Raw genomic sequence first — 25,954 nt, 5'->3', positions numbered from 1 at the left:
GTGGCTCAGTCGTTAAACGTCTGCCTTCCGCTCAGGTCATGATCCCAGGATCCTGGGATCGAGCCCCGCATCAGACTCCCTGCTCCGCGGGAAGCCTGCTTCTCCCTCTCCCACTCCCCCTGCTTGTGTTCCCTCTCTCGCTGTCTCTCTCTCTGTCAAATAAATAAATAAAATCTTTAAAAATAAATAAATAAAAAATAAAAATAAAATGGTGTACAGTAATCAGGACAGCATAATATTGGGGAAAGAATAGACAAAGAAATGAATGGAACAGAACAGAGAGGCCAGGAATATACCCATTCAACTATAGTCAACTGATTTTTGACAAAGGTGCAAAGGCAATTCAATGGGGGAAAAGATAGTTTCTCCAACAAATCGTGCTGGGCACAACTGGACATCTACATCCAAAAGACAAAAATCTAGACACAAACCTTAGACCTTTCACAAATGTTAACTCAGAATGGATTGTAGCCCTAAGTGTAAAATGCAAAATTGTAAAACTTCTAGAAGATAACACAGAAGAAAATCTAGGTGACCTGGGGTTTGGCAGTGGGGTTTTATATACCACACCAAGATCATTGTCCATGAAAGAAAAAACTGATAGTGTAGACTGTATTAAAACCAAAAACTCTCATTCTGTGAAAGACACTGTTCAGAGAATGAAAAGGCAAGTCATAGGCTGGAAGGAAATATTTGCAAATATTTGCAAATATCTGATAAATGACTTGTATCCAAAATATACAAAGAACTCTTAAAACTCAGCAATAAGAAAACAAACAACCCAATTGAAAGAAGGGCCAAAGATCTGACCAGACGCTTCACCAAAGAAAATATACTAATGGAAAATAAGCACCAGAAAAGATGCTCAGCATCATATGTCTTTAGAGAACTACAAATTAGAACAACAAGGAGACACTACTATACACCTATTAGAATGACTAAAATTGGGGCGCCTGGGTGGCTCAGCTTTTTAAGCGTCTGCCTTTGGCTCAGGTCATGTTCTCGGGGTCTCCTGGGATCAAGCCCCACGTCGGGTTTCCTGCTTAGCAGGGAGTCTGCTTCTCCCTCTTCCTCTGCCCCTCTCCCCCTCCCCCCCCATGCTCTATCTCTCACTCATGCTGTATCTCAAATAAATAAATAAAATCTTAAAAAAAAAAGAATGACTAAAATCCAAAAAACTGATAAACCAAATGCTGACAAGGATGCTGAGCAACAGTAAGTCTCATTCATTGCTGGTGAGAATGCAAAATGGTGCAGCCACTCTGGAAGACAGTTTGGCAGTTTCTTACAAAGCTAAATAGAATATTGTTTCAAAGCATTCATAAACAAAGTATATTTATTTAGCTGTTTCTTACAGAATCTCACTCCTAGTATTTACCCATTTGAGTTGAAGACTATGCTCACACAGTAACCTGCACGTGAATGTTTATAGCAGCTTTCTTCATAATTGCCACAACTTGGAATCAACCAAATTGCCTTTCAATGGATTAATGAATAAAGGGAATATTATGCAGGGACGAAAAGAAGTGATCAGGCCACAAAGAGACGTGGAGAGACCTTAAATGCTAAGTGAAAGGAGTGAAAGAAGCCAGTCTAAAAAGGCTGCATACTGCATGATTGCAACTGTGTGGCATTCTGGACAAGGCAAGACCATAAAGACAGTGAAGAGATGAGTGGTGGCCAGGGGTGCAGGAGGAGGGGGGTAGGGATGAATAGGTGGGGCATGGGACATTTTTAGGGCAGTGAATTTATCTGTCTGGTGCGGTAATGGTGGACGCATGACATTATGAATTTGTTAAAACTCATGAACTACAGAACACCATGAACCCTAATGTGGTTTAACTATGGACTGTAGTTAATAAAAAATAAGATTAAATAAATACAAACAAAAAAGTCATCACGATGTAACACCGAAAAAATGTTTTGCTTGTTATATGCCAGTTTTACCTCCATAACAGCTGTTAAAAAAATAACAAAATCTTTGAGACATACCTTCTGTGACAGACCAGTCACCTCTGAGCTCCCAGGCACGTGGTCTGCAATTGTTGGCTCCTTGTGAATAGAAGTGGTTTCTCTTCCTTCCCGTTCCGTTCCGTAGAACCATTTCTCATGGCTTTTTACAGCCCGGAGGGACAATCACTGTTTGATGAGAGCAGCTTGGAAGAGGCCATTCTGGAAATGATGACGCATCAAACTCTGGGTCATTTGCTGATACTTAGTGTGTCTGGGGCCCTGTCCGGAGTGGCGTTTGCTCTGAAAGTCAGCGACTAAGTGGATGGGTGTTTGGCAGGCCAGAGACCTGAGTTCTGAGTCCTGTTGTGTTGTTACCTGGCTGCCAGGTTTGGGGCAAATCACTTACTTTACCGAGGCCCATCTCAGCTTCTTTGTACAATGAGTGGGTTTTCTGGGGGAATTTCTCTGGCTTCTTCCAGTTCCAGACCCCATTTCTGTCAATATCAAACCTTCTCCCACACTTTTGCCTGGAGTGGAATGTGTGTCTTGTGTGTATACATGTGTCCCAGGGCACTTGGCACAGCAGAAGCCCTCTCGTGTGGGGGCACCAGATGCCATCCCCGCAGTGTGCCCCCTCTCCGCCCCAGGTTGTGGGTGGAGACCCGGGGCCCGGCTTGCTCCAGGCTGGTGGCCCAGGGCAGGCCCAGAGGTTGGTGGCAGCCAGGCACCAGCCGTTCCTCCCAGCGCTGTTGTTCTTTCAGCCCTTTGTGCTTTCATACGTCCCAGCCCTGAACTCTCTCTTGGCAAAGAGGATCTCCTCCATCTCCAAAGAAATGCCCACAAAGCAGTTCTGGTATTTTCTTAGCCCACTACTGAGCTGTGGTCTGTAATGCTATTGTGATTCCAAAACTCTAAGGCTCCAAGTTAGAAGATTTTCCTAGTAACTGAGACCCCAAGAGCATTTAACTTTTTTTTTTTTTTTTTTATGTTGAATTAGTTCAGTGGACATTTTGGGGTAGAAGATATCTTCAGCTGGTATTATGCTGTGAGCCTAGCTTTGCTTACTTTAAGGACCTTGGGACATAGTTGACTGAGAAGCTCCGTGAGGTCTGAATGGGGTCATGGTGAAGTACCTGATCAGATTCTCAACCTGGATATCAAGGTCAAATGTCCTTAATGAGGGAGGGTAAAGGGCAGAGAATCTGCTTCTTTTGATAGTTTGTGATATCCTGGGACCGTCTTCAATATTGAAAAATTAAGCTCCATGAAAAACAACTCAGCCAGGTTTTATATGTTTGATTTTTTTAGGACTTTGTTTAGAGAAGTTGCCTGTTTCCTCTTCTACCAGTAACCTCCACGTGGACCGGGAACAGGATGTCATCACCTGTTACGAGAAAGCAGGGGACATTGCGCTGCTGTACCTCCAAGAGATAGAAAGGGTAAGTGAGGACCATGTGTTTCTTCCAGTTGATAATTTTTAAAAATTTCAAATCCGACTGTAGAGAACTGTGGTCAGCCTCTGGAAAACCTCAACACATCTGCCTCTGGGTGCAAAGCTTTACTTCCATCCTTCAGTGCAAAGGAGATGCTGGTGATCGTGGCACCTTGTGAAGAGTGTTTGGGAAGCATTTTAACATCCTCAGAGCAGAAATGACAGTGTGCCCCGAAGCTGGTTAGTCATTCATGTTCTCCTACGCACAGTGGGGTGAGCTGCATTGGTACTTGCATGGATGAGATGCCAACAGAATGTACATCTGGGGCTTGGGAGGCTTTACCTCAGTCGTTATGCGAAAGGTCTGCTGGGGACTCCCAGCTGACCTGCGTGGAGCGGGTGTGCATCCCCTGAGACCATCTGGGATGGCTTACTCCCAGCAGTCAGTGGTGGCCTGTGGTGGGGAATGAAACCAGCAGCTGACAAGCAGGGGGCCCCGAGCAGAGACAGAGGGAGCAGGAGGCCCTGAACTCACACCCTCAGGCAGGGGAGGTTGGAGGCTTGTCTGTTCTGAACTTGTCTCTTCAGAAGGATCACTGCTCTTTACTGTTCCTTCATCTCAGCCTCAATTTTACCATCTGTGAAAAGAGCAGAATAGTGTCTACTCCATGGAGTTCTGGTGGGGATTATAAAAGATCATGTAAATAAAGGGACTTAGCCCAGATGCAGAAACACTGGATTCTTGGTAAATGTCACTTATTTTTTTTACTAATAACAATGGGTTCTGACCATCTCTGCTCCTAGCGGAGTTTCCTGGCGTTCTCACCAAGGCCCGACATTGAGATTTCCCCCCCTTTACACCCAAAGACATGTCCTGTGAGATTATTTAAAATAATGAGAAATCCCGTGAGACTTTGAAAATGATCCAAGTCTTGTTTCCCATCAGTTTGGGGGGGTTCTCTGTTTCCCTAAGGATTAGAATGATTAGCTTTGTTCTGTTGTCAGTGTATAGATTGAAGTCATTTTTTTTTTTTTTTAAAGATTTTATTTATTTATTTGAGAGAGAGAGAGAGCACATGAGAAGGGGGAGGGTCAGAGGGAGAAGCAGACTCCCCGCTGAGGAGGGAGCCCGATGCGGGACTCGATCCTGGGACTCCAGGATCATGACCTGAGCCGAAGACAGTCGCTTAACCAACTGAGCCACCCAGGCGCCCGATTGAAGTCATTTTTTTTCGCAAGTCTTCTCATAGTGGGTTGATGTGTGTGACGAGGATCAGAATTGCTCTGTAAGGGGCGGGCAGCACAGGTGAGAGCCACAGAGAGGAGTAGGGGAGAATGATGGGACCAGCTTTGGACCTGGCCAACACCAGCATGGGTTCTAAATCACGGGTCATGATGTCTGGGAACTCAGGAAGGTACTTGACCATCTTGCCAAAATGTCCTATCAGAAGGCTGTTATGAGAAAGGGATTTTTTGGTTATTCAGAGTTTATGGTATGATCTTTAGAGAAATGATCATGCAGCCTGCTTTTAAAATCCACACGGTCCTCACTGTGTGCCTCCTTGATAGCCAGTGCTTGGAAGTGGAGAAGTCTGCTTAGTGCAGCCAAGCTGTTCTTGTTGACCCCACAGCCCTTTTGCCACATAGGGGCCCTTGCTTTGCACCTTACTCTGCCTCCCGGCAGAGAGGAGGTGCGTCTGTTACACGTGTCTTTAATGACATGGGGATTGGCAGATCTGGATGTACTTCCTGTTGTGTTCATATATAATCACCTATTCACTGTTGGGTGCTCTGGCCAGACCATCAAGGAGACTTGTATAATCATGGGATTTTTTTTTAAAGATTTATTTATTTATTTATTTTGGAGAGAGAGAGAGAACATGAGCAGGACGGGCAGAGGGAGAGGGAGAGAGAGAATCTCAAGCAGACTCCACGCTGAGCATGGAGCCCGATTGCGGCTCTGTCTCACAACTCTGAGGTCATGACCTGAGTGGAAATCAAAAGTCGGACGCTTAACCGACTGCGCCACCCAGGTGCCCCTTATCATAGGATTTAAAAGAGATTTTTGGGTGTGGTTTTGGGGAGACAGTGGTCAGAGTATGTCAGATTTGAAGATGAAATGGAGGCCCAGACAGGGAGGACACATAGAGGTTAGGACCAAAGCTAGGACTAGAACTCTTCCAACACCTAGTTCAGGGCCCACTCATGTCATTATCCCAGGCCGCCGCACACAAGTGCACAACTGTGTCATTTCCCACAGCCTCACCTACAGAAAGTGCTCCGTAAGAATTTGGCCAAGCAAGCCATAGCTCTTGGTAGCGTGGGGAAGCTGCCTCAGCCTTGGGTGCCTCTTAGGGGTCATAGATGATTTTCACATTTCTGGCTCCGATTTTCCAGCGTGAGTTTTCCTTTATGGGAAACCACTTCAGGCCTCCCCAGGTCCAGCAAGCTGGGATATTAGTACTGGGAGAGACTGAATGAACCAAATATCTGTTTTGACTATAGTAAGAGCTCAAGAAGCCATTTGTTGATTGATGGGAAGCCTCAGGGAAAAATGACCTTCCCTAAGTGACTGCTGGGCTTGGTGGATGTTCAAGGTCTTTATGAGGCAAGATGGGATGCTGTGCAGAAGATACGTGCTTGGCCTTTTTTTTAAATTTTGAACTTAAAATGACTTTTAAGAATTATGCTAAATTAAAAGCAGAAATGTTAGGGAAATAGAATCTGAAAGAAGTAACAGACTGGGACAGGCCTAGGTATATAGTGCTTTGTTTTCCTGGGTAGGCAAGGCTTCTAAGTAGAAAATCCCACACACTCTATTCCTCTGTTGGTTCTGCTGGGCACCGGCCGTTGCTCAATGGTTTCCCTCCATTTCCCAGCCATTCCATGGTGAAGAAACTTCTGTTGGCCAGGACCTTTTGGCATTTTATTTATTGGTGTTGGTTCTTAACTTCATTCACTAGCAAGAAAAAAATGGGGAAGAATTTTTGAGGACAGATTGGAGTGTCATGGTCAATATTTTCTCATGACCTGAAGCCACTAAATCATGTTTCTGAGGCAACCCCATTCTCTGAATAGTGGAGATGTTTGATGATAGATTTGTTTGCTACCTAAAGAGCAATAACTCTTCAGAAAGGGGGTGACCTTGGCTGCCCCTCAAGGCAGCTAACTTAAGCTGAGAGGCAGCAGAGCACAGTGGTGAAGCGATGGCTGGTGTCGGGATCCTGGATTTGCCACCTTTTAGCTGTGGGACTTTGGGCAAGTTACTCAGCCTCTCTGTGCCACCTCAGGATCCTCATCTGTAAAATAGCAATAGTGACGGCTATAAGGCTATGGTGAGGATAGAGTGGCTTAACTCACGTACTTCCCGGTATGTGGTTAGCAACAGTTAAATGTTAGCTTTGTTGTCATGTTCTGTACCTGTGTCACCTGGCAGTGGACTCTTTCCTCATCTTAGAAGATTTCAGATAGTTAGAGAAAAATCTGGAATATTATAAACATGCTGTTTCATTAAAAATGTTAAATATTTTTTAACAGAATATTTACAGAGTAATTTTTCTCAGGAGAACTTGGTCTTCCTTCTCTTGTGCAGAAGCTAATGGGACAGCATCTTGCCCCCCTGGAGTCTCGATATCATATCTGGGTTCTGGACTTCTGTTTACCCCTGACTGTTCGACTTTGGTCCAGTCGTGTATTTCTGTGTGCTTCGGCGTTCCATTTTCATGGTGGGGCTGATACTGCCTGATTTGTCCAGGGCTAGAGAACCAGTGGGCCACCAGTGTTTTCCACCTGCTACAGGAAATTTCCATGTGTTCTTGTCCCCCCCCCCCCCACCCACCCCTGTCCAAATGTGGAGGCAGGGCCAAAGAAAATTTGAATACATGAAAGCAGGGCGATTAAATATTTGTTTAGTGTTGTCCTTGTTATATTAGGGTTATAGAGCCATCTAATTTTCTCTGCTAGTTTATTCTCTGAAGGGGAATAAAAGATACTTCTAAAATTGTGCATATACAGTGATTTAATCAAACAAATTGAATTAGAACAGAGAGGATTAGAAATGACAGAGGCTGTCCTTGATTTGTTTGTCTTCAGATGATGGCATCATGCCAGTGGTAAATAAAGTTACCTGCCCCACAAGGAGCTTCTCGTGGTGCCATGATAGGAATAAAGATGACTTCACTTTTGAATATCATAATATGAGCCCTGCCTTTGGCAAATGAAATCATCCTGTCTCTGTCCTTTGCAGGCATCAGCCAACCAGCTGGTTATGGCTTTCTTGAGCAGATGCCGTGCCAGGCTGGAACTTTACCTTCTGCCGACAGTTCACTTCTTCACACCCTATTTTATTTTATTTTTTTATTTTTATTTTTATTTTTTTTAAGATTTTATTTATTTATTTGACAGAGAGAAACACACCGAGAGAGGGAACACAAGCAGGGGAAGTAGGAGAGGGAGAAGCAGGCCTCCTGCTGAGCAGGGAGCCCGATGTGGGGCTCGATCCCAGGACCCTGGGATCATGACCTGAGCCGAAGGCAGACTTAAGGACTGAGCCACCCAGGCGCCCCTTTCACACCCTATTTTAAAAAAGAAGTGAATGCTAAATTATGGGCTACCTGTTGACTTTTGACGGGCAGTTTTTGGACTAAAGTTTTGAGGAGAAACAACTGGTCCCCAAATACTCCGGACCCCACCCGGAATTCCTCTGTTCGTCAGGGAGGATGGTGAACATGGCCGGGTCCTGACCTTCTTTCCTCCTCGATGTAGGGGGACTCGCAGCCACAGAGCTGGATTAGATTAAGGTGCATCTTGAATTCAAATGAGATGTCCCAGGAGAAGTGCTCAGCGCTGCTGATGGCAAAGGCAGGGTGTGACCCTGGGGGTCCATGTGGCCTTGCTTTGGCCTTCAAAATGTGAGACAATAAAGACAAAGATTCTTCCTTCCCGTCCCCTTTCCATCCCCTCCTTCTCCCCTTGAGCCAAAGCGGCAGGGACCCGGTTCATAGCTTAATAAACTGCTTCCTTAAAGAAATGTCAGGACACCGACCAGCCAGTAAATGTGCTCTGACTCCGGGCCTGTCCTCTGACTGACTGGGATGGGAGCCCACACACACTTAAAACTCAGAAAAGTCTGGAAACCAGAAAAGAACAGTAGCTTATTTTAATTTTCATATATTCTCAGTCTTTGCCCTCATAATTTTATAGCATTAAAGAGTTTTATCTGTTTTTTTTTTTTTTTCACTCAGCATTATGTCAACACTTGAAAATGTTTTCATGGAGATATAATATTTCATCAAGTGGATGGCCTCTATGATAGAATTGACTTATTGTTGGGTCTGACCTGTTGTAAATCAGGCTGCAGTGCTGGCTTCCTTAGTTCTGCCCTTGCTTTCGTTGTTTCCCAAGGGCAAATTCCCACAAGGGGAGAAATTTGGGGCATTCTCGTTAACTACAGATTGTGTCCATTTGCTTTCTACAAGTCATGCTAATGTCTTTGCCCTTTGGCACGGGAGGAGGATAGCGTTTGCTTTGCGCTCTTGCCTGGGGTTCCTCTTGTGTAAAAGTTATTTTGCTGGTTTGCTGGGTAACAATGGTACCTTGCTTGCAGTTTGGGTTTGCATTTCTTTGACTGTCGATCAGGGTGAAATGTTTTCCTTCTATTCGCTTCTGGGTTATGTTTCATTTCTTTTTGAATTACAGCATTATTGAGATATAATTCACATACCATACCATTCACCCATTTAAAGTATGCAGTTCAGTACTTTTTAATATACTTAGAGTTGTACAACTATCACCAGTATTTAATTCCAGAACATTTTTGTTGCCCCACAAAGAAACCCTGTACCCACTAGCACTCCCCATTTACCTCTGATCGCCCCCAGTCTGTGCAGATTTGTATGTTCTAGACATTTCATACAAATGAAACCATATATCTTGTTGTCTTTTGACTGGCTTCTTCAGCATGTCCCAGTGCTTCATTTCTTTGTACTGACAAATAATATGCCATTTTATGGATATGCTACATTGGGTTTATCCATTCATCATTTATCATTTGGATTCCTTCCACTTTTTGGCTATACTTTCAGGGATCATTTCTATAGTTCGTCACTTTTTGGCTATTATAATAATGCTTCTGCAAATGTTCATATACAAGATTCGGTATGGGCAGTGCTTTCAGTTTTCTTGGGTATATACCTAGGAGTGGAATTGTTGGGTCCTGTGGTAACTTTATGTTTTATTCCTTTCTTGTCTGTGTGTATTTTCTGTCCAGTTTTTGGATGAAGTCTTTTTCTGATTATTTGAATAAAGTCTATGTCATAAATATGTTAACTCTTTAATCATATTTGCTCTGAATATTTTCTCAGTCAGTAAATTTCCATTTTTAAGTTGCTCATACATTTTAAATCTGTATATAGTTGAACCTGATTTTTTTTTATTACATTTATTTCATTGTTTTAAAGCTGAAATATTGGAATAGACTCCCTCTAGGATTTAAAAAATTTTCAATCCTTTTCCATATTTTCAAAAACAACTTTTAATTTCCAAATCTTCTTGGGATTTATTTTGTTGTGTGATATTAGATATGACTCTAAGTAAATGTTTTTCTCAAATTTCACTGCCACTTTAAGATGATCTTATCTCTTTTTCACATTTGCTGTCATATATTTTAAGTCATTCAATAAAATTTTAAATACAACAGTAATTTCTGGCTTTCCTATTTTGTTCTGCTACTCTTATGTTGTACCAGTATGACACTATTCAGTAAGTACTTCTTTATGATGGGTTTCGACATCTGAAAGGATTGGTAACTATGTATTACTCGTATTTTTCAGACTATCCCTTGTTCTTCTCTGATGATACTTCTAGATGAATTTTAGAATAAGTTTGTTGAGTTCTAGAAAAATCCTGTTGGGATTGGTTGGATTTTTATGAACCCGATACATAATTTGGAGAATTATATATTGTCTTCACTCATCTGTGACCACGATATCTCTTTCCATTTTGTAAGACCTTTTGTTTCACAGATTTTAGTAGGTTTATTTTATTCCCAGATTTTTCTATTTGTATTGCTTTGTGAATAGGATCATTATTTTTTAAATTACATTTTCACATATAGCAAATGCTGTTAATTTTTTAAATCACACAAACATTTGCTGAGTGCTTTTTTTTTTTTTTCATTCAGAGAGAGAGAGTGAGAGCACAAGCAGGGGGGAGGGTCAGAGATAGGGAGAGGTAGACTCCCCGCTGAGCAGGGAGCCCCATGCAGGGCTGGATCCCAGGACCCTGGGATCATGACCTGAGCTGAAGGCAGACGCTTTACCAACTGAGCCACCCAGGCGCCCCTATTGAGTGCTGTCTATGTTCTGCACTGTGTTTGACACCAGGGGCACTGGAATGAATAAGCCACAGAGCCTGTCCTTAGGAAACATATGATCTAACGGGGACCCAGGTCCATAACCAGTGTGGGCAGTGCTTTGGTGGGGAACACTCAGGACTCTGCAAGCCCAGAGAAGTGTCTTGGTGGATCAGCCTGGTAGTTCAGGGATGGTTCCTAAAAGAGGGGACACCTGAGCTGAATTTTGAAGGTCGACAAGGGTAGCAACGTAGGAATATTAGCCACAATACTGAATTCTATAAAAATAGAGTTGATTCTTTTCATTTTTCTAAGAATATGAATATATGGCAGAGGAATGATTTTTGTTGTTGTTCCTTCCTGTCTAATATTTTCCATTTTATCTCTCTCACACCCTATCTCCAGATTTTTTTTTCCTATCTCCAGATTTTCAAAAACAATGTTAAAAAATAAAAGTGGTAGAAAAATGTCCTTATTTTGTTCCTACTTGAAGGTAACTCTTTAATATATCTCCATTAAGGATTATAATGCTTATATGCTCCTTAAGTTTCCACTTACAATTCATAACAATCACGTCAGGTATATATTATTATCCCCATTACACAGATGAGGACAGTGAAGGTCCGAGAGGTTGAAGGAATTGTCCTAAGTCCACAAGTGGTGAGGAGTATCAGAACCTGACGTTGAACCTGGGTCTTTTGACCTAAAGTCTTTGGCCTCTGCCCCCTTACTGTCATGCCTCCTTAGTCACTAGGTGACTAGGTGTATGCTTTTGCCAAAGCAGGATACACTTGTTAAGGATGCTTGTTGGCAGTCCTCTTGCAGGGAAGTGTTTATCCTCAGAACAAGTGGTGGCTTCGACACTGCCAGACAATGCTCCTGCCCAGGCCCATGTGTTAGAGGCTCTTCGTGAAGAAGGGATGAAATCCAAGATGCTTAGACTTAAGGGTAAACCCCGAGCTAAGCTATTCTCTCTGCCTCTCCCCTTGTGCCTTTCCCATTCTTCCCATTTATAACCTAAAGCCTCATACTGGCAGCTCTGACCTCTTGTCTTTTGGACTTTGTTCTGCAAGCAAACGCAGAATGATGGGACAAAGGGGAAGGAGCTGGACTGCAGAGTCAGGTGGACCTGAGTTTCAGCACCAACTCTAACACTTAGCCATGCAGTTTGGGCAACTCACCCAGTGGAACAAAGCCTCGCTTCCTCCTTCAATGAAGAGAGGATAGTAGTGTGTATCTCAGTGGCTTTTTGTGGGGGAATAAGTGAGAGAGCCTATGTGCCTACGTAGTGCCTAGTGCATAGTAGGTTACTTTCCTACTGCTTTTTTTCTGCATTTCTGATTGGTCTTGCAAATTCATTCATTCATTATGGACTTCATTCATTTCTGATGTATATTGAATGCTTAACCCTGCACCAAACATTGCAGTAGACATTAACATATTAGTAAATTAAATAGATGTGGCCCTGACTTTGTGGACGTTTCAGCACCACAGAGGGAGACAGCCAGTAATCAAGGAAAAAAAAAATGCAATGAAGGAATAGGACAGGCTACTGTGAGAGGGAATAATAGAGGCAGACCTATGTGATGTTAGGTGGCCAGAGAAGGCCCTTCCAACAAGGTGACAAATCAAGTTGACACCTGAAGGATGAGAAAGATCACAAGGGTAACATGACCCAGATTGTGTTATGGAAAGTTATTCAGACTGCTTGTGGAAAGTGGGAAGAAAAAAAAGAGCAAGAGATGACATGGAGACTCCATTTAGGAGACTGTTGTGGAAATCTCATAGGAAGTAATGGTAGCTTCCTTGAAGGTAATGGTTATAGAAATGGATAGATACAGACATATTTGAGAAATAATTAGGGACATGCTAATAGATTAAAGAGTGTCAGGGTGTCAAGCCTCACACCCCCACCCCCTCCCCAGTGTCTGATTTGGGCAGCTTAGTGGATGTTATTTATTAAGATGGGATAACTAGAGAATTATGTTTTGGGGTGAACCTGAGCTTTTAGGAGCTTTAATCATGCTCAGAGTTTTCCTGGGAGTGGAAATTAGGTGGTTCTTGTCCCCAGAAGACATTCTATGAGCTAGGAGGGAGATGCCCAGAAAGGGCCCCTTGAGGATAAGCCTCATCCCTGAGCTCTAGGTATATAGACCCTTCCTAAGACCGAGGCTGGACCAGGAAAATCCAAGAATTTCTCTGTCCCACCACCAGCCATGTAACAAACACAGCACCAAGTAACAAGTAACGATAGAATACTGCTGGGAAAGGGGCATGACATTGGAGAGAAATCCCCTGTGTAGCCCAAGCATACAGGGACTGCTGAAAATAGTATGGAACAGAAACACTGAGAAAAACCTTCTGGCATCCCAGGTCCCAGAGTAAGCACAAGTTAGTAGCCTACTACTTGAGGAATTTGAAGTCTGTGGTGCATTGGAGGTAATTATAGAAACAACAAAACCCAGCCCAACTTCAACTACTGACTAGATTGACTCAGTCCCCCACATCTGTTGCCCACTTTCAGGTATAAATATTATTTACCTCAGTCTGTTTCTCTACACACAATCTTCAATGTTGAATTTAAAAATATGAGATGTACACAAATGCACATACAAACAGGAATAAGCAAACTCTGTGAAGAGCAATAAACAAAACCAAACCCAGAAGTGACCCAGGTGTTGGAGCTATCAGATAGGAGCTTAAAAATATCAACGAATAATGTGTTAGAGGATATTGTGGAAAAAGTATACAACATACATAAAGAGATGGGAATTTCAGCAGAGAGATAGAAACTATAAAAATGTAAAATTGAAATGCTAGAAATAATAAAACATGATATAAGAGATGAAGAGATTTTTTTTTTAAAGATTTTATTTTGGGGGCACCTGGGTGGCTCAGTCAGTTAAGCGTCCCACTCCTGGTTTTGGCTCAGGTCATGTTTTCATGGGTCGTGGGATTGATCCCCATGTTGGGCTCCATGCTCAGGAGGGAGTCTGCTTGAAGATTCTCTTCTTCTGCCCCTTTCTCCACTCACATGTGTGTGCTCTCTCTCTGTCTCTAAAATAAATAAATAAATCTTTTTTAAAAAGGGTTTTATTTTTAAGTAATCTCTACCCCCCAACATGGGACTCAAACTTACAACCCCAAGATCAAGAGTCACGTGCTCTCCAGGTGCCCCAAGATGAATCAGTTTTTTTGATGGCTTATTAGATTACTGGGCACAGCTAAGAAAATATCTTTCAGTTGAAGATAGGTTAATAGAGATGATTCAAATAGAAATACAAAAAGAAAAAAAAAAGTGGGGAAAAGCCAAATCAGAGCATCCAAGAAATACAGAAAAAATATGTATTTGGTGTCCCAAAAGGAGAAGAGAGAGAAACTGAAACAGAAGAAATATTTGAAGAGAAAAAATGGCTGAAAGTTTTTCAAAATTACTGAAACACAACAAACCACATATCCAAGAATCTCAGAGGACCCCAAGCAGGATAAACAGAAACATACACTTAGACATATTGTAGTTAAACTATTGAAAATCAAAGACAGAATCTTGAAGGAAGCCAGAGAAAAAGAAACTTTAAATACAGAAGAATAAAACTAATAGTTACAACAGATTTGTCATTAGAAACTATGCAAGTTAGAAGACATCAGAGAGGGGCGCCTGGGTGGCTCAGTCGTTAAGCATCTGCCTTCGGCTCAGGTCATGATCCCAGAGTCCTGGGATCGAGCCCTGCATCGAGCTCCCTGCTCTGCAGGAAGCCTGCTTCTCCCTCTCCCACTCCCCCTGCTTGTGTTCCCTCTCTCACTGTGTCTCTCTCTGTCAAATCAATAAATAAAATCTTTAATAAAAAAAAAGAAGAAGACATCAGAGAGATGCCTTTAAAGTACTGGATGAAAAATTTCAAAACACCTTTGAAGAAAGAAGACAAAGACTTTGTTTTTTATAGGACAAACAAAAGTTAAAAGAATGCAACAGACTTGCATAACAAGAAATGTTGAAGTTCAAGCAGAAGAAAATAAAGATACGTACAATGAAATGAAGATCATCATAAATGGTGACAATGAGCATACATATAAAAGACTTTTTTCTATTTTTAATTTTAAAAAATATAATTGACCACCTAAACCAACAATAATAACAACGTATTGTGGGATATATAACATAGGAGTAAGACGCATGACAACCATAGCACAAAAGATGGGGGAAGAAACGTAAGTATACTGTTATAAAGTGTTTATACTATATATGAATTGGTGTATTATTGTTTGAACATAGACTGTGATAAGCCAAAGAGCTATATTGTATACCGTTCAGCAGCCAAAGGGGGGGGGAGGGGGGGCATGGGTGGATGGACAGATAGACAAACATAATTAACCACTCATTAGTGGAAATGAAATGGTATCATCAATCCAAAAAAGCAGAATGAGAGGGAAAAAAGGAACAAAGAACAGATGGGAAAATAAAAGAACAACAAGCAAGATGATTCCAGTCATGCCAATAGTTACATTAAATGTAATTGGTCTGAACAATTAAAAGGAAGAGATTTTCAGATTGGATGAAAATGCAAGGCCTAATATATGCTATCTATAAGAAAGCCATTTAAAATTAATATATAGGTAGGCGAAAAGTAAAATTATATACCATGTAAACAATAATCAAAACAAAGCTAGGGTGACTATTACATCAGAGAGTAGAATTTAGAACAAGGAATATTTACAGGTGATAAAGGGAGATGTTACATAACAAAGGGGTCGATTAATCAACAAGACATTGTAATTCTAAAAGTGTATGTAGCTAATAATAGAGCTTCTAAATGTCTAAAACAGAATATATAGAAGAATTTATAACATTAAATGTATATATTAGAAAGGAAAAAAAATTCAAATCAGTGGTGTAAATTTCCAATTCAAGAAACTAGAAAAAGAACAAATTAAAGCCAAAGCAAGCAAAAGGGAGGAATAATAAAGATCAGAACAAAAATCAATGAAATAGAAAAGAGATAAACAGAAAATCAGTGAAACTAAAATGGATTCTTTTAAAAGATCCATAAAATTTGTGAACTATTAACAAGGTTGAACAAGAATAAAAGAGAGAAGAAACAAATTACCAACACCCAAGAAGAGGAGACAGTACTATAGATTCATAAACGTTAAAAGGCTGCAAGGGAAGGGGCACCTGGCTGGCTCAGTCAGTGGAGCATGTGACTCTTGATCTTGGGGTTGTGAGTTTGAGCCCCACGTTGGGTGTAGAGATTACTTAAAAAATAAAATCTTAAAAAAAGGTGGTAAGGGAAAATTATGACCACTTTATGCCAATAAATCTGATCACTTAAAAAAAAATGACAGATTCCCTGAAAGACACAAACTATTGAAGTTCACTTAAGAAGAAAGAGATAACCCAAATATTCCTGTGTCTAGTAAAGAAATTGAATTTGTAGTTAAAAACCTTCGCAGAAAGAAAACTACAGGTCAAGTTGACTTTATTGGTGAATTCTACCAAACATTAAAGGAAGAAATGATAGCAATACTATAAAAACTTCCAGAATACAAAAGAGGAGGAAAACATTCCCTAACTCATTTTATGAGACTGACATCTCTTATGAATATAGATGCAAATATCCTCAACAAAATACCAGCAAACTGAGTCCAACAACATATAGAAAGGATTATATATCATGACTGAGCAAGATTCATTTCAGGAATGCAAGTTGACTTAACATGTGAAAATCAATTAATGTAATATATCAGTAGAATAAAAGACAAAATCTGCATGATAATGGTAATTTCGGGAGATGTAGAGAAAACATTTGACAAAACCCAACACTGTTTTGTGATAGGAATAGAGGTTCACATCTTCACCCTGATAGAAGGCACATATGAAAAACCCACATCTAAAACATATATAATGGTGAAAGACTGGATTTTTCCCCCTAAGATCAGGATTAAGACAAGGATGTCTGCTCTCACTACTTCTATTCAGTATTGTAGTAGAAGTTCTAACCAATGCAATTAGGCAAGATAAAGAAATAAAAGGCATCTGGGTTGAAAAGGGAGAAGTAAGACTATCTCAATTTGCAGATGACATGATCTTGTATACAGAAGATCCTAAGGAATTCACACATACAGACCCTATTTTAACTAGTAAGTGATTTCAGCAAGGTTATAGAATACAAGGTCAATATAAAAACTACACTTTTATTTCTCTACACTCACAATCTGAGAATGAAATTAAGAAAACAATTCCATTTATAATAGCATCAAAAGATGAAAATATACCTCACTGATATGAGGAATTCTTAATCTCAGGAAACAAACTGAGTTTTGCTGGGGTGGTGGGGGGTGGGAGGGATGGGGTGGCTGGGTGATAGACATTGGGGAGGGTATGTGCTATGGTGAGCGCTGTGAATTGTGTAAGACTGTTGAATCACAGACCTGTACCTCTGAAACAAATCATACATTATATGTTAAAAAAGAAAAAAAGATGAAAATACATGGGAATAATAGAAAGAAGTACAAACCTTATACCCTGAAAACTACAAATCACTGTTGAAAGAAATTAAAGAAAACCTAAATAAATGGGAAGACATCCCACTTTTATGGAGCAAAAGACTTAATTTGTTCAGATATATCTGTATATCTATACTCTCTCCACGTGCACACACATACATACATATAATAAATATAAGATCTATTTTTAACTTCAGGACAAGTGCCCAGACCTTTAATGACTATGTGTAAAAAAACACATTTTTTTCTGAAGTTGAGTGATTACTTTGGTCACAGTTTCTCCTGTTAAATTTAATTAAAATTAAATGTAACGGTTTACATTTAAAACTGGCATACATAACACAATCTCAGTTTTTGGAAAATGATTTTTATCTTTCTTTCCTTGATGCGTATGTATAGGGATAACTGGGTTATCGTTCAGTAAATGTTAACTAGTTGTTTCTGTGTGGTGGAATTTTGAGATGATTTTTAATTTTCTTTCTGTGCTGTACTGAATTGGTTTTGCTTTAAAGTAATCACAGCATTTTTAAAAATTAAAAGCTATGCTTGAAAGCCAATGAAGGCTAATATTTTAAAAGTTTAAGTGTTGGGCCTCCAAGTAGAGATGTCAAGGAAGTAGTTGAATATATGAGTCTAGTGTTCGTTGGGAAAGTCTGCAGTAGAGAGGATAACTTTGGGAGTTGGCAGCATAGAGATGATTTCTGAAACTCAGAGGAATGGGTGAGCTCATCCTCTTTTAAGAGAGACTTACAAGAGCCCGCGCTCTTTGCATGTGCAGCACTTGGAGGATGCGTTGGGGAGGAGCCTGCAGTTGAGCCAAAAATGACAGTTCACAGGGGTAGGAGGAACACCTACCTCTTAGCACTCACAGAGCCAAGTGCTAAGTCGGGAAGGAGCCAGGCAGTTTTGATAAGATGTTGGGATGCAGTTCAAATGCAAGGGTTGCCCACCTGGATTTCATCCCACAACATCTGTTCATTGTGCACTTGTCTTTGCTGTTTCCCGAAGCTCGAAAGTTAGAGAAGCAGGAATTGCTTCCACTCTGAGAATAATCCTGAGACCTCTAGAACGTTTGGGCTTTGGCTTACAGCTGGGTCTTTGAAGGGCTGCTGACTTTCAGCAGATGTGGACAGCATGTTTGGAGAACACTTGTAGGGTTTTTAAATGGGCCACAAGTGGCTTCTGTTTGATAAATGCTTTGTTTGACTTGCCAGTTTAAAGCTGGTAGCTTCTCTAATAGCAGGTATGTGTTTACCCTTCACTATAACCCACTCGCTTCAAGGTCTTGCTCCTGATTAGTTGGCAGTCTTTCTTGTGGGGCTAAAAATTTAGACCTTTAAAAGCTCATTATCTGTTGACAAAAGATCAAGTTTTGGGAGAGAGAGAGCTTAGTTTGTTTTTCTCCGAGCTCCCCTTGAGAGTCCATAGGCCTTGGCTTTGAAGCCTCAAGAGTTCCCCCTCCCTGGGGAATTTCGGGGCCCATGCCAATCACAGCGCTTCTCAGCTCAGCTTTCTTTGGAGTTCATCGAGCCGTCAGCCTGTCCGTGATCTCTGCCATTGGTGGATGATGACTTCTCCGGCCTGTTGCCGGGACCTGTTTCTGTCTCACTCAGACTCTCTGTCAACATCCTGGCACCCAGCAGAGCCCTCAGTGCTCCGCCTGGCACTGAGCACCCCTCAGCACCCTTCCGTGCCAGGAGAGCCCCGCATGCCCGACTCAGAGGTGTCATTCTCTCAGCTGTCCTAATCTTTGCGCTCACTTCTGCACCAGTCCCTGTGCACTGATGTTGGTGTGAGGAAGCTGATTTGTCAGGTTGTCAGGTTGTGCAGCGCGTGTAGAGATGCGGTTTGAAGGGACTAGGCTTGGATATGGATCTGATTAGTTTTCCGATTTTCTCCCCTTCCAGGTAATACTTACCAATATTCAAAACAGAAGCCCTAAGCCCGGCCCTGCTCCCCACGATCAAGAACTAGGTTTTTTCCTAGAAACAGGACTTCAGAGAGCCCATGTCCTCTATTTCAAAAATGGGTAAGCCTTCTTCGTTTTTTAACTCAGGTTCCTAAAGAAGGAAAATAGAAAGCCTCACCATGCTATCTCCGGTTTAGCTATTGTATGAAAGCAATTTTGAACATGAACCGTGATTGGAAGAGTTTTTTTAAAATCATGAATGTAGGCTCTTTTGTCTCTTCTCCCCTGGCTCTCTCCCTTTGCCATGAGGTTTGAACGTGGGAGAAGGGAGGAAGGAGGGCTCCTTTGTGAGGAGGAGTCACAGGTTCGAAGCCCCAGCCCAGCGGGTGGGTCTGCTGGGAGCGAGCTTTCTGCCACCCCTCCTCCTCGGCAGTGGTACCACATAGACCAGCCCCTGCTGTTGGGGGACGAGTCAATGACTTGGAAATCCCAGCACACAGGGTCATCTCCTGAGCGGCTTCTCAGTTCAGAGAATTGGGTCTGCCAAATCTCCAACGGTTTTTAGGAAAGTGAGTGTGGTTCTGACATCACACGGGCACATTTTCCACTTGAGCTGCCTTTGCAAAGGATTTAGGAAAGTTTACTGATGTGAATGTGAGGGATAGCTCTCCGGTACATTTGACATTTGTTTTCCTTTTTGTGTTGCTCTTATGAGGAAGGTGATGATTCTGTTCCAAATCTCTTCAGCTGTCCCTTGTTTTGACCTTGTGCTGCAGGATAGATGTGCATGAAGACCCACAGTAGGTATCTGGCTTCTCCGTAGCTCCTCGTAGGCCTGTTCCTCTTCCTCTAGGAATAGCCAAGTAGCGCTTGGAACCACAGAGGGGACATGAGTCCCAGCCTTTGGATAAATGAACGGTGGAGTTGCTCCCTCTTCATTTTCAAGAACTTCAAACCTTGGGGCGTAGCTCATGGGAGTGGCATTTCTTCTGTTCGCTGGCTCAGAGCCACATGCAAACATTTCTCATTTGTTGCCTGCAAATGCTTATTTCTTCAAATCCCATTAAACTGTTGGTGGAGAAGTCCTGCTAGATTCAAAGACCATTGGTTCAGATCAGCATGGCGTGTGAAAGGCCATAATAACACCCCAAGGTTTGGACTGGCTTGAGGCCTTGGTGGCCAGGAAGATGCTTCCGAGTTTGATCTCATCTGCCACTGATTGAGATCATCTGAGCAATAGCGCATGTCCTCTAAGCTGAATTTTTAGTTCTCTTTCCTATGATGCTATAAATAGAGGGATAAGGGAGCGAACATGGAATATTTTTTGAGTGATTTGTTTCTTCTCCCTTTTAACAATAAATGGTGGTCATCACAGAGGAACCCCAACCTTGCTCTCTCTCCCTCTAACCTGTAAGTGTATGTGGTTGACTCCCACATGCAAGTCCGGAGGCAGGAGTGCATTCCCTTGGGGCTCTCAGGGGTGCCACCAATACCTTCTATTGAAAACGTTTTGTGTAAGATTAGTAAAGGTGGACTGGATAATTTATTTTCATCTGAAGCCTACTCACTGAAGAGGAAGAAGCTAGTCCTCTTGGGCTCTGACCTCCTGCCCTGAAATGCTGGCTGCCCACTGGAATCCAACTAAAAAATAATGATGAGAGGTTTGTCCTAGAAGATGGATTACATGCCAGGAATTGCTTAGCGGCTCATTTCTCTTTTTATTTTACCCAAGTTCAAGGAGATTCCCATTGACATGGCCAAAGTGAAGAGACTGCTTAACTTTGAAGCCTTTTCTCCTCCTTTCTTGTCCTCTCGCTCTTCTCTTTGGGCTCCAGAGGCCAGTGATAGGGTTGGCCAGCTTCTCTAGAGGGTCCTCGCCAGCTGCAATGTCCTTTGCAGCAGTAATGAGAGATTACTTTGGGGTAGATGGAGGTGAAGGCTAGTTCGGGGACCACAAGCTGTGGATGAAAAGAGAGAGAGCAGCAGGAGGTTTGGGCCTGTCCAGTGCTGCCAGGCTGCCTGACTTAGAGCAGTGGGTCTCTTGGGGCCCAGGAGCCCCGCCTGCGTCATCGTCAATGGACGTGCACGGCCAGGATCTCTGTGGAGTAGGTGGGGGCACGTGGAGGTAGCTGCTGTCCCTAAGCACCAATGGCTTCCCACATCCCATCTTCTGATGTGTTTGCTCCTTTTTGCTTTTCTGTACTTAATTTTTAAAATTATTTTTATTTTTATTTATTTTTTAGGTGCAGGGGGGGGGAGAGAGAGAGCGCGGCGGGGAGGGGCAGAGGGAGAGGGAGAGAGAAAATCTTAAGCAGGCTCCATGCTCAGCAGGGAACCCAACATGGGGCTCGATCTCACAACCCTGAGATCATGACCTGAGCTAAAACCAAGAGTCAGATGCTTAACCGACCGAGCCACCCAGGCGCCCCTCTGCACTTTAAAATTATGTATCTGGAAGGATATCACAGACGGGGTTTGACTGATTTGCAAGGATAAAAATATGGGCTGTAGGGGCGCCTGGGTGGCTCAGTTGGTTAAACGACTGCCTTCGGCTCAGGTCATAATCCTGGAGTCCCGGGATCGAGTCCCGCATCAGGCTCCCTGCTCAGCGGGAAGCCTGCTTCTCCCTCTGCTTGTGCTCTCTCTCTCTGACAAATAAGTAAATAAAATCTTAAAAAAAATTAAAAAAAAAAAAAGAATATGGGCTGTAGAAGAGCTTCGCAATAAGAGATGGGAATTGATAAAGCACATCTTTTTCTTTAGAAATGTACTTCGATGTATTCAGCTTTGTAGTTGTCATCCCTGAGGACTTAATGAGATTTAGTAATTAATCTTATTCTTTATAATCCTCCCATCTTTCCCGAGAGTATGTGAACAAACTAGTGAACTCGGGTCTCTTTCAGAAAGAATCCGAGTCCCAGACCAAGGCTCTTACTTCACCGTCCTTGATCCTCACGGTGTCAGCTCTTTCCCGGGCACTGCCGCCCCTCGAGGCTGGTGCTATGAGTAGTGTTGCCCCCGTGTGCCCACGGTGACCTGGCTGCCGGGTTCTGCCGTCCGTCCTTCCAGCACTGCTCCACTCAGGGGAAAGTCTGTCTGTGTGCGCAGAGGCTGGGTCCGACCCTCCAGCAGCGAGTGGTCTGTCGTCATCCTGCCTCCCTGGGAGGAGGCTCGGGACCCAGGGACAAGACGTTGCCGGGGATGGTTCCCAGCCTCTGCTGCTGATTGGGGTTTTCTCCTCCCACTTTTCCTCGTGTCTCATCCAGAGCGTGCCTCAGATCCTCTTGTTTCCTCCTCTCTCCTCCTCCCGTTTTCCTCTCTCCCCGCCCCTCCTGCAGCCTCTTTCCTCCTGTTGGGACAGAATACCCGGTCCTATCTGAGCCCCACACAGCCACATCTGTCTCATGTCTAGCTCTCCTGTCCCTCTGGGTGGCAGCAGCAAGCCTGCGAAGAATGAAAGAAAACCCTCTTGCTCAGCGCGTTAGCCTCAGAGGGCCAGGACGCGACCTCCAAGGGTTCCCGGAGCGGCCTTGCTGAGGCAGGCACTCAGACGAGGGGCAGCAAGGGTGTCGGAGCCAGAGGACTTGGATTTGGAACCAGTCCTTCTCCTCACTGGGTCTCGGTTTCTTTATCTGTAAAATGGGTCTGGCGCCCCCCAGGTCACAGAGCTGAGTGACAAGTGAGACAATGCGTGTGGGAGCGCTTCCTAAAGCGTCAGGCAAGCGGCAGGTGCCAAGCTGTCATTGCCAGTGATGCTGATGCCTGGCCGACTTCCCAGGTGGACGTGGGGCCAGGTGAAGGTCAGCCTCCAGTGGAAGTGGAAGTCTGCAATGCAGACATCACTCATTTGGTTGCTGAGCCTCACATGACACATTTTTCAGGGAAGGGCATTTATTTATGGCTGCTGGTTTAGGTGAGCTCGGCTCAAGACGTGTATCGGTTAGCTGGGCCGGCTGTTATGACTGATGGCCTTGTCGGCGCGCCCGAGAGGAGGTGGGGTGACTGGCGAGGGGTGGCCGCTGGGCAGCACAGCTAGTGGCCCAGAGATGGCCTCAGCCTGGGGGTCCCCTCAGCCTTGTTGGAGTTTTTTTTAAGATTTTTATTTTATTTAATTTTAAATAATCTCCACACCCAATGTGGGGCTTGAACTCACAACCCTGAGATCAAGAATCACACGCTCCACCAACTGAGCCAGCCAGGCGCCCTCCTCCCCTCAGCCTTCTAAGGAGAAGAGAAATGATACTCCTCGCTTGAGTCCTTGTGGCCAGAATTTCCAGGCAGCTCAGGTTTGGGATGCCAGTTATTGACTGCCTGCTGTTTTAGGAATATTTGACCATCTCTTATCAACAAAGGGTAGCAAAGGACATTTCAAGTAACTTTGCTTCTTGTCAGCCCTGTCAGATGCACTGGCTGAGCAAAATGGATGGCAGCGGGTGTTTTCCTGGGTTCCGAATTGGTTTTAATTCAGGGAGGGTGGGGATACATTAAAACAAGAAGGCAAATGCCCAGCGACACCTGGGAGACGTGCCCATGGGTCGTACTCTTTGCTGGGGTGCATCATGGAGTTCTACCCTGGAAACCCCGACTCGGAGGAGGTTTGGTCAGACTCTGAGTTGCCCTGCGGTGCTTGGCGCCACGTCGGGGAAGAAAGGGGTGTAGAGGGGCTTTTTAGAGTTTTGTTATTATAGTCAATCAAATAGACCACTAATCACCACTGTGCATTGGCTTTAAAAATCCCTAGACTTCCTCAGTAATTTTGTTGACCTGTTCAGCCCTGCTTAATGTAGCCTAGAATTAGCAGGCCAAAAAAGGGGCACAGAGGCATGCAGTATCCTAGGGGCTGCTGAGGAGGGCGCTTCCTGTGTTTCCCGCCCCAGAGACAGCAGCGGCAGCAGGTCACAGGGAGGGGGTCGTGGGAAGGGGCCGGCCAGGAAGTGAGGGGGGCCCGTGCTGGCTCCCCAGGCGCCAGAGCAGCTTGGCCTTGGCCTGTGCATTCTAGCATTCAGGCTGCCTTCCCTCCCGCAGTGGTAAGAAGTGTTCACTTTTTAAACTACATGTGGCTTTTTATATCATAAGTCAAATGCAGTGAATGGGGAGAGAATTCAGACACGGTTCCAGGAAGCATTTAAAACGTATCAACGTTTTGTCCATGATGGTCTTTGAGAGAGAGGCAGAGATTAGAAGGAAATGGGCCTGCATTCTAGGAGATAGTAGGAGAAAAGGAAAGGTTAAGACATAAATGTAGGTAACGCAGTTCTGTTGTATAAAAGAGTAAGCAATGGGAGAGCACCTGATCTCTTTAACTGACCCAAGTGAGCTCGAGTTTCTAGGCCCATTTATTCCTTCATTCAGGAAGGTCATATAGGGAGGATGACTTGCTTACCTATTAGGTACCAGACGCTATCTTAGGCAGTGGTGAAGAGGAGGGGCCAAGTCCCTGCCTTGCTATAACTCACAGTCCCATGGGGAATTAAGGATGCAAACAAGCAATTTCAGGACAGTTTGGGTGTGTTGACAAGGCGAGTTCAGCTTGCCACAAAAGCAAATAAGGAAGCTGCCATATGGACATGGCTGCACGATCTGTAAAGGGGGGTAAAGCTTTGGAGAAGTGCGCTCGGAATGATGTCGATGCGAATCGACTGGGGAGAGCCAGGGCCGCCTCCCAAATAGTGGGCAGAAGTGTGCAGTTAGAGCTCTAATAAGCATTGTATATATTCTGCAGGGTATGAGGAGACCAATCTGGCTGGAGTGAGGGTTTGTGTAGAGATCTGTGGATTTTTATATAAACCTCTCAGCATAGGACCTGGCACACAGTGGGTTTGGCCAGTCATCGGACAAGTATTTATTGAGTTCCCCTATGTGTCCAGTATTGTGCTTGGTGCTACATTGGCGAATGGAAAAGACATGGTCCAGGCTTTCAGGGAGGATGCAGTCTACTGAGGGAGACAGATGATAAGCAAGTAAACCAATGGATACAATTACAAATTAGAATATGTGCCAGGGAATGAATGGGTGCAGTGAATGCAGGTAACAGAGGGCATCTGCTTAGGTAGGGGGGTCAGGCTGGGCCTCCTGAGGAGGCGACCCAGAGCCCAGGACATGACGGTGAGCAGGAGGTAACCCTGCTGAGAGCAGGAGAAAGAGGATTCCAAGCGGAGGGTCCAGCATGTGCAAGCTCTTGACCCAGGAAGGAGCTTGATGTGTTTCAGAATCTGAAAGGGGTCCAGTGTGGCTGAAGCAGTTGTGAGGGCAGAGAGGCATAGACTCGGTGTGGAAGACTTCTGGTCAACCTAGCTCACTGTGCTGAGCACGTCCCATGAGTCATCTCACTATTAAGGAGAATTTCCATAATAGTTGAGCTGATGGTGGGGTACAGAATCTGTCAGAGCACATTTGTTTCGATCACTGCCTTTGATAGATGAGAAGTCTAAGATCCGGAGAAATCATGTGCAGTATCGTTTAATAAATGTTTGTCGAGAATCTTACTAAGTTACTTACTAGAGCCAAATACTGATCTAAGAGGACAAGTGAGACCCAGTCAGTGCCCCTGTGGAGTTTACAATTTGTTTGGGAAAACAGTCAAAATAAGGCAGCGTGATTTACTCAGGGCCACACAACTGGTTGGTGGCAGAGCTGGGACCTGCACCTCCTTCTTCTGACACCCAGTCTCACTTTCTCACCACTTGGCCCATACAGACATGCCCAGTTAGTACCCTGTTTTTTAAAGTGGAACACTGAGCAGCAGAGCTTGAAGGAATACATTACACTTAGAAAACAAGGACTTTTTTTTTTTTTTTTTTTTTTT

At 43.6% G+C, this 25,954-nt stretch overlaps 1 protein-coding gene across 6 annotated transcripts in view; it reads left to right on the top strand.

The window, feature by feature from the left end:
• The window catches only part of TTC7B (tetratricopeptide repeat domain 7B), a 246,829-nt gene that overhangs the window by 62,178 nt on the left and 158,697 nt on the right, over nucleotides 1–25,954 (top strand). For all 6 annotated transcript variants that reach the window (XM_032405782.1, XM_032405781.1, XM_032405780.1 and 3 more), the window contains 2 exons: nucleotides 3,262–3,392; nucleotides 19,148–19,269. In XM_032405782.1, coding sequence (XP_032261673.1) covers nucleotides 3,262–3,392; nucleotides 19,148–19,269 — 253 coding nt within the window. The remainder of the gene's footprint in view (nucleotides 1–3,261; nucleotides 3,393–19,147; nucleotides 19,270–25,954) is intronic.

Source organism: Phoca vitulina, unplaced genomic scaffold, assembly GCF_004348235.1.
Source record: "Phoca vitulina isolate PV1807 unplaced genomic scaffold, GSC_HSeal_1.0 scaffold7, whole genome shotgun sequence".
NCBI lineage: Eukaryota > Metazoa > Chordata > Mammalia > Carnivora > Phocidae > Phoca > Phoca vitulina.
Note: the sequence above shows the minus strand (reverse complement) of the source record. Positions and strands in the feature narration are given on the sequence as shown.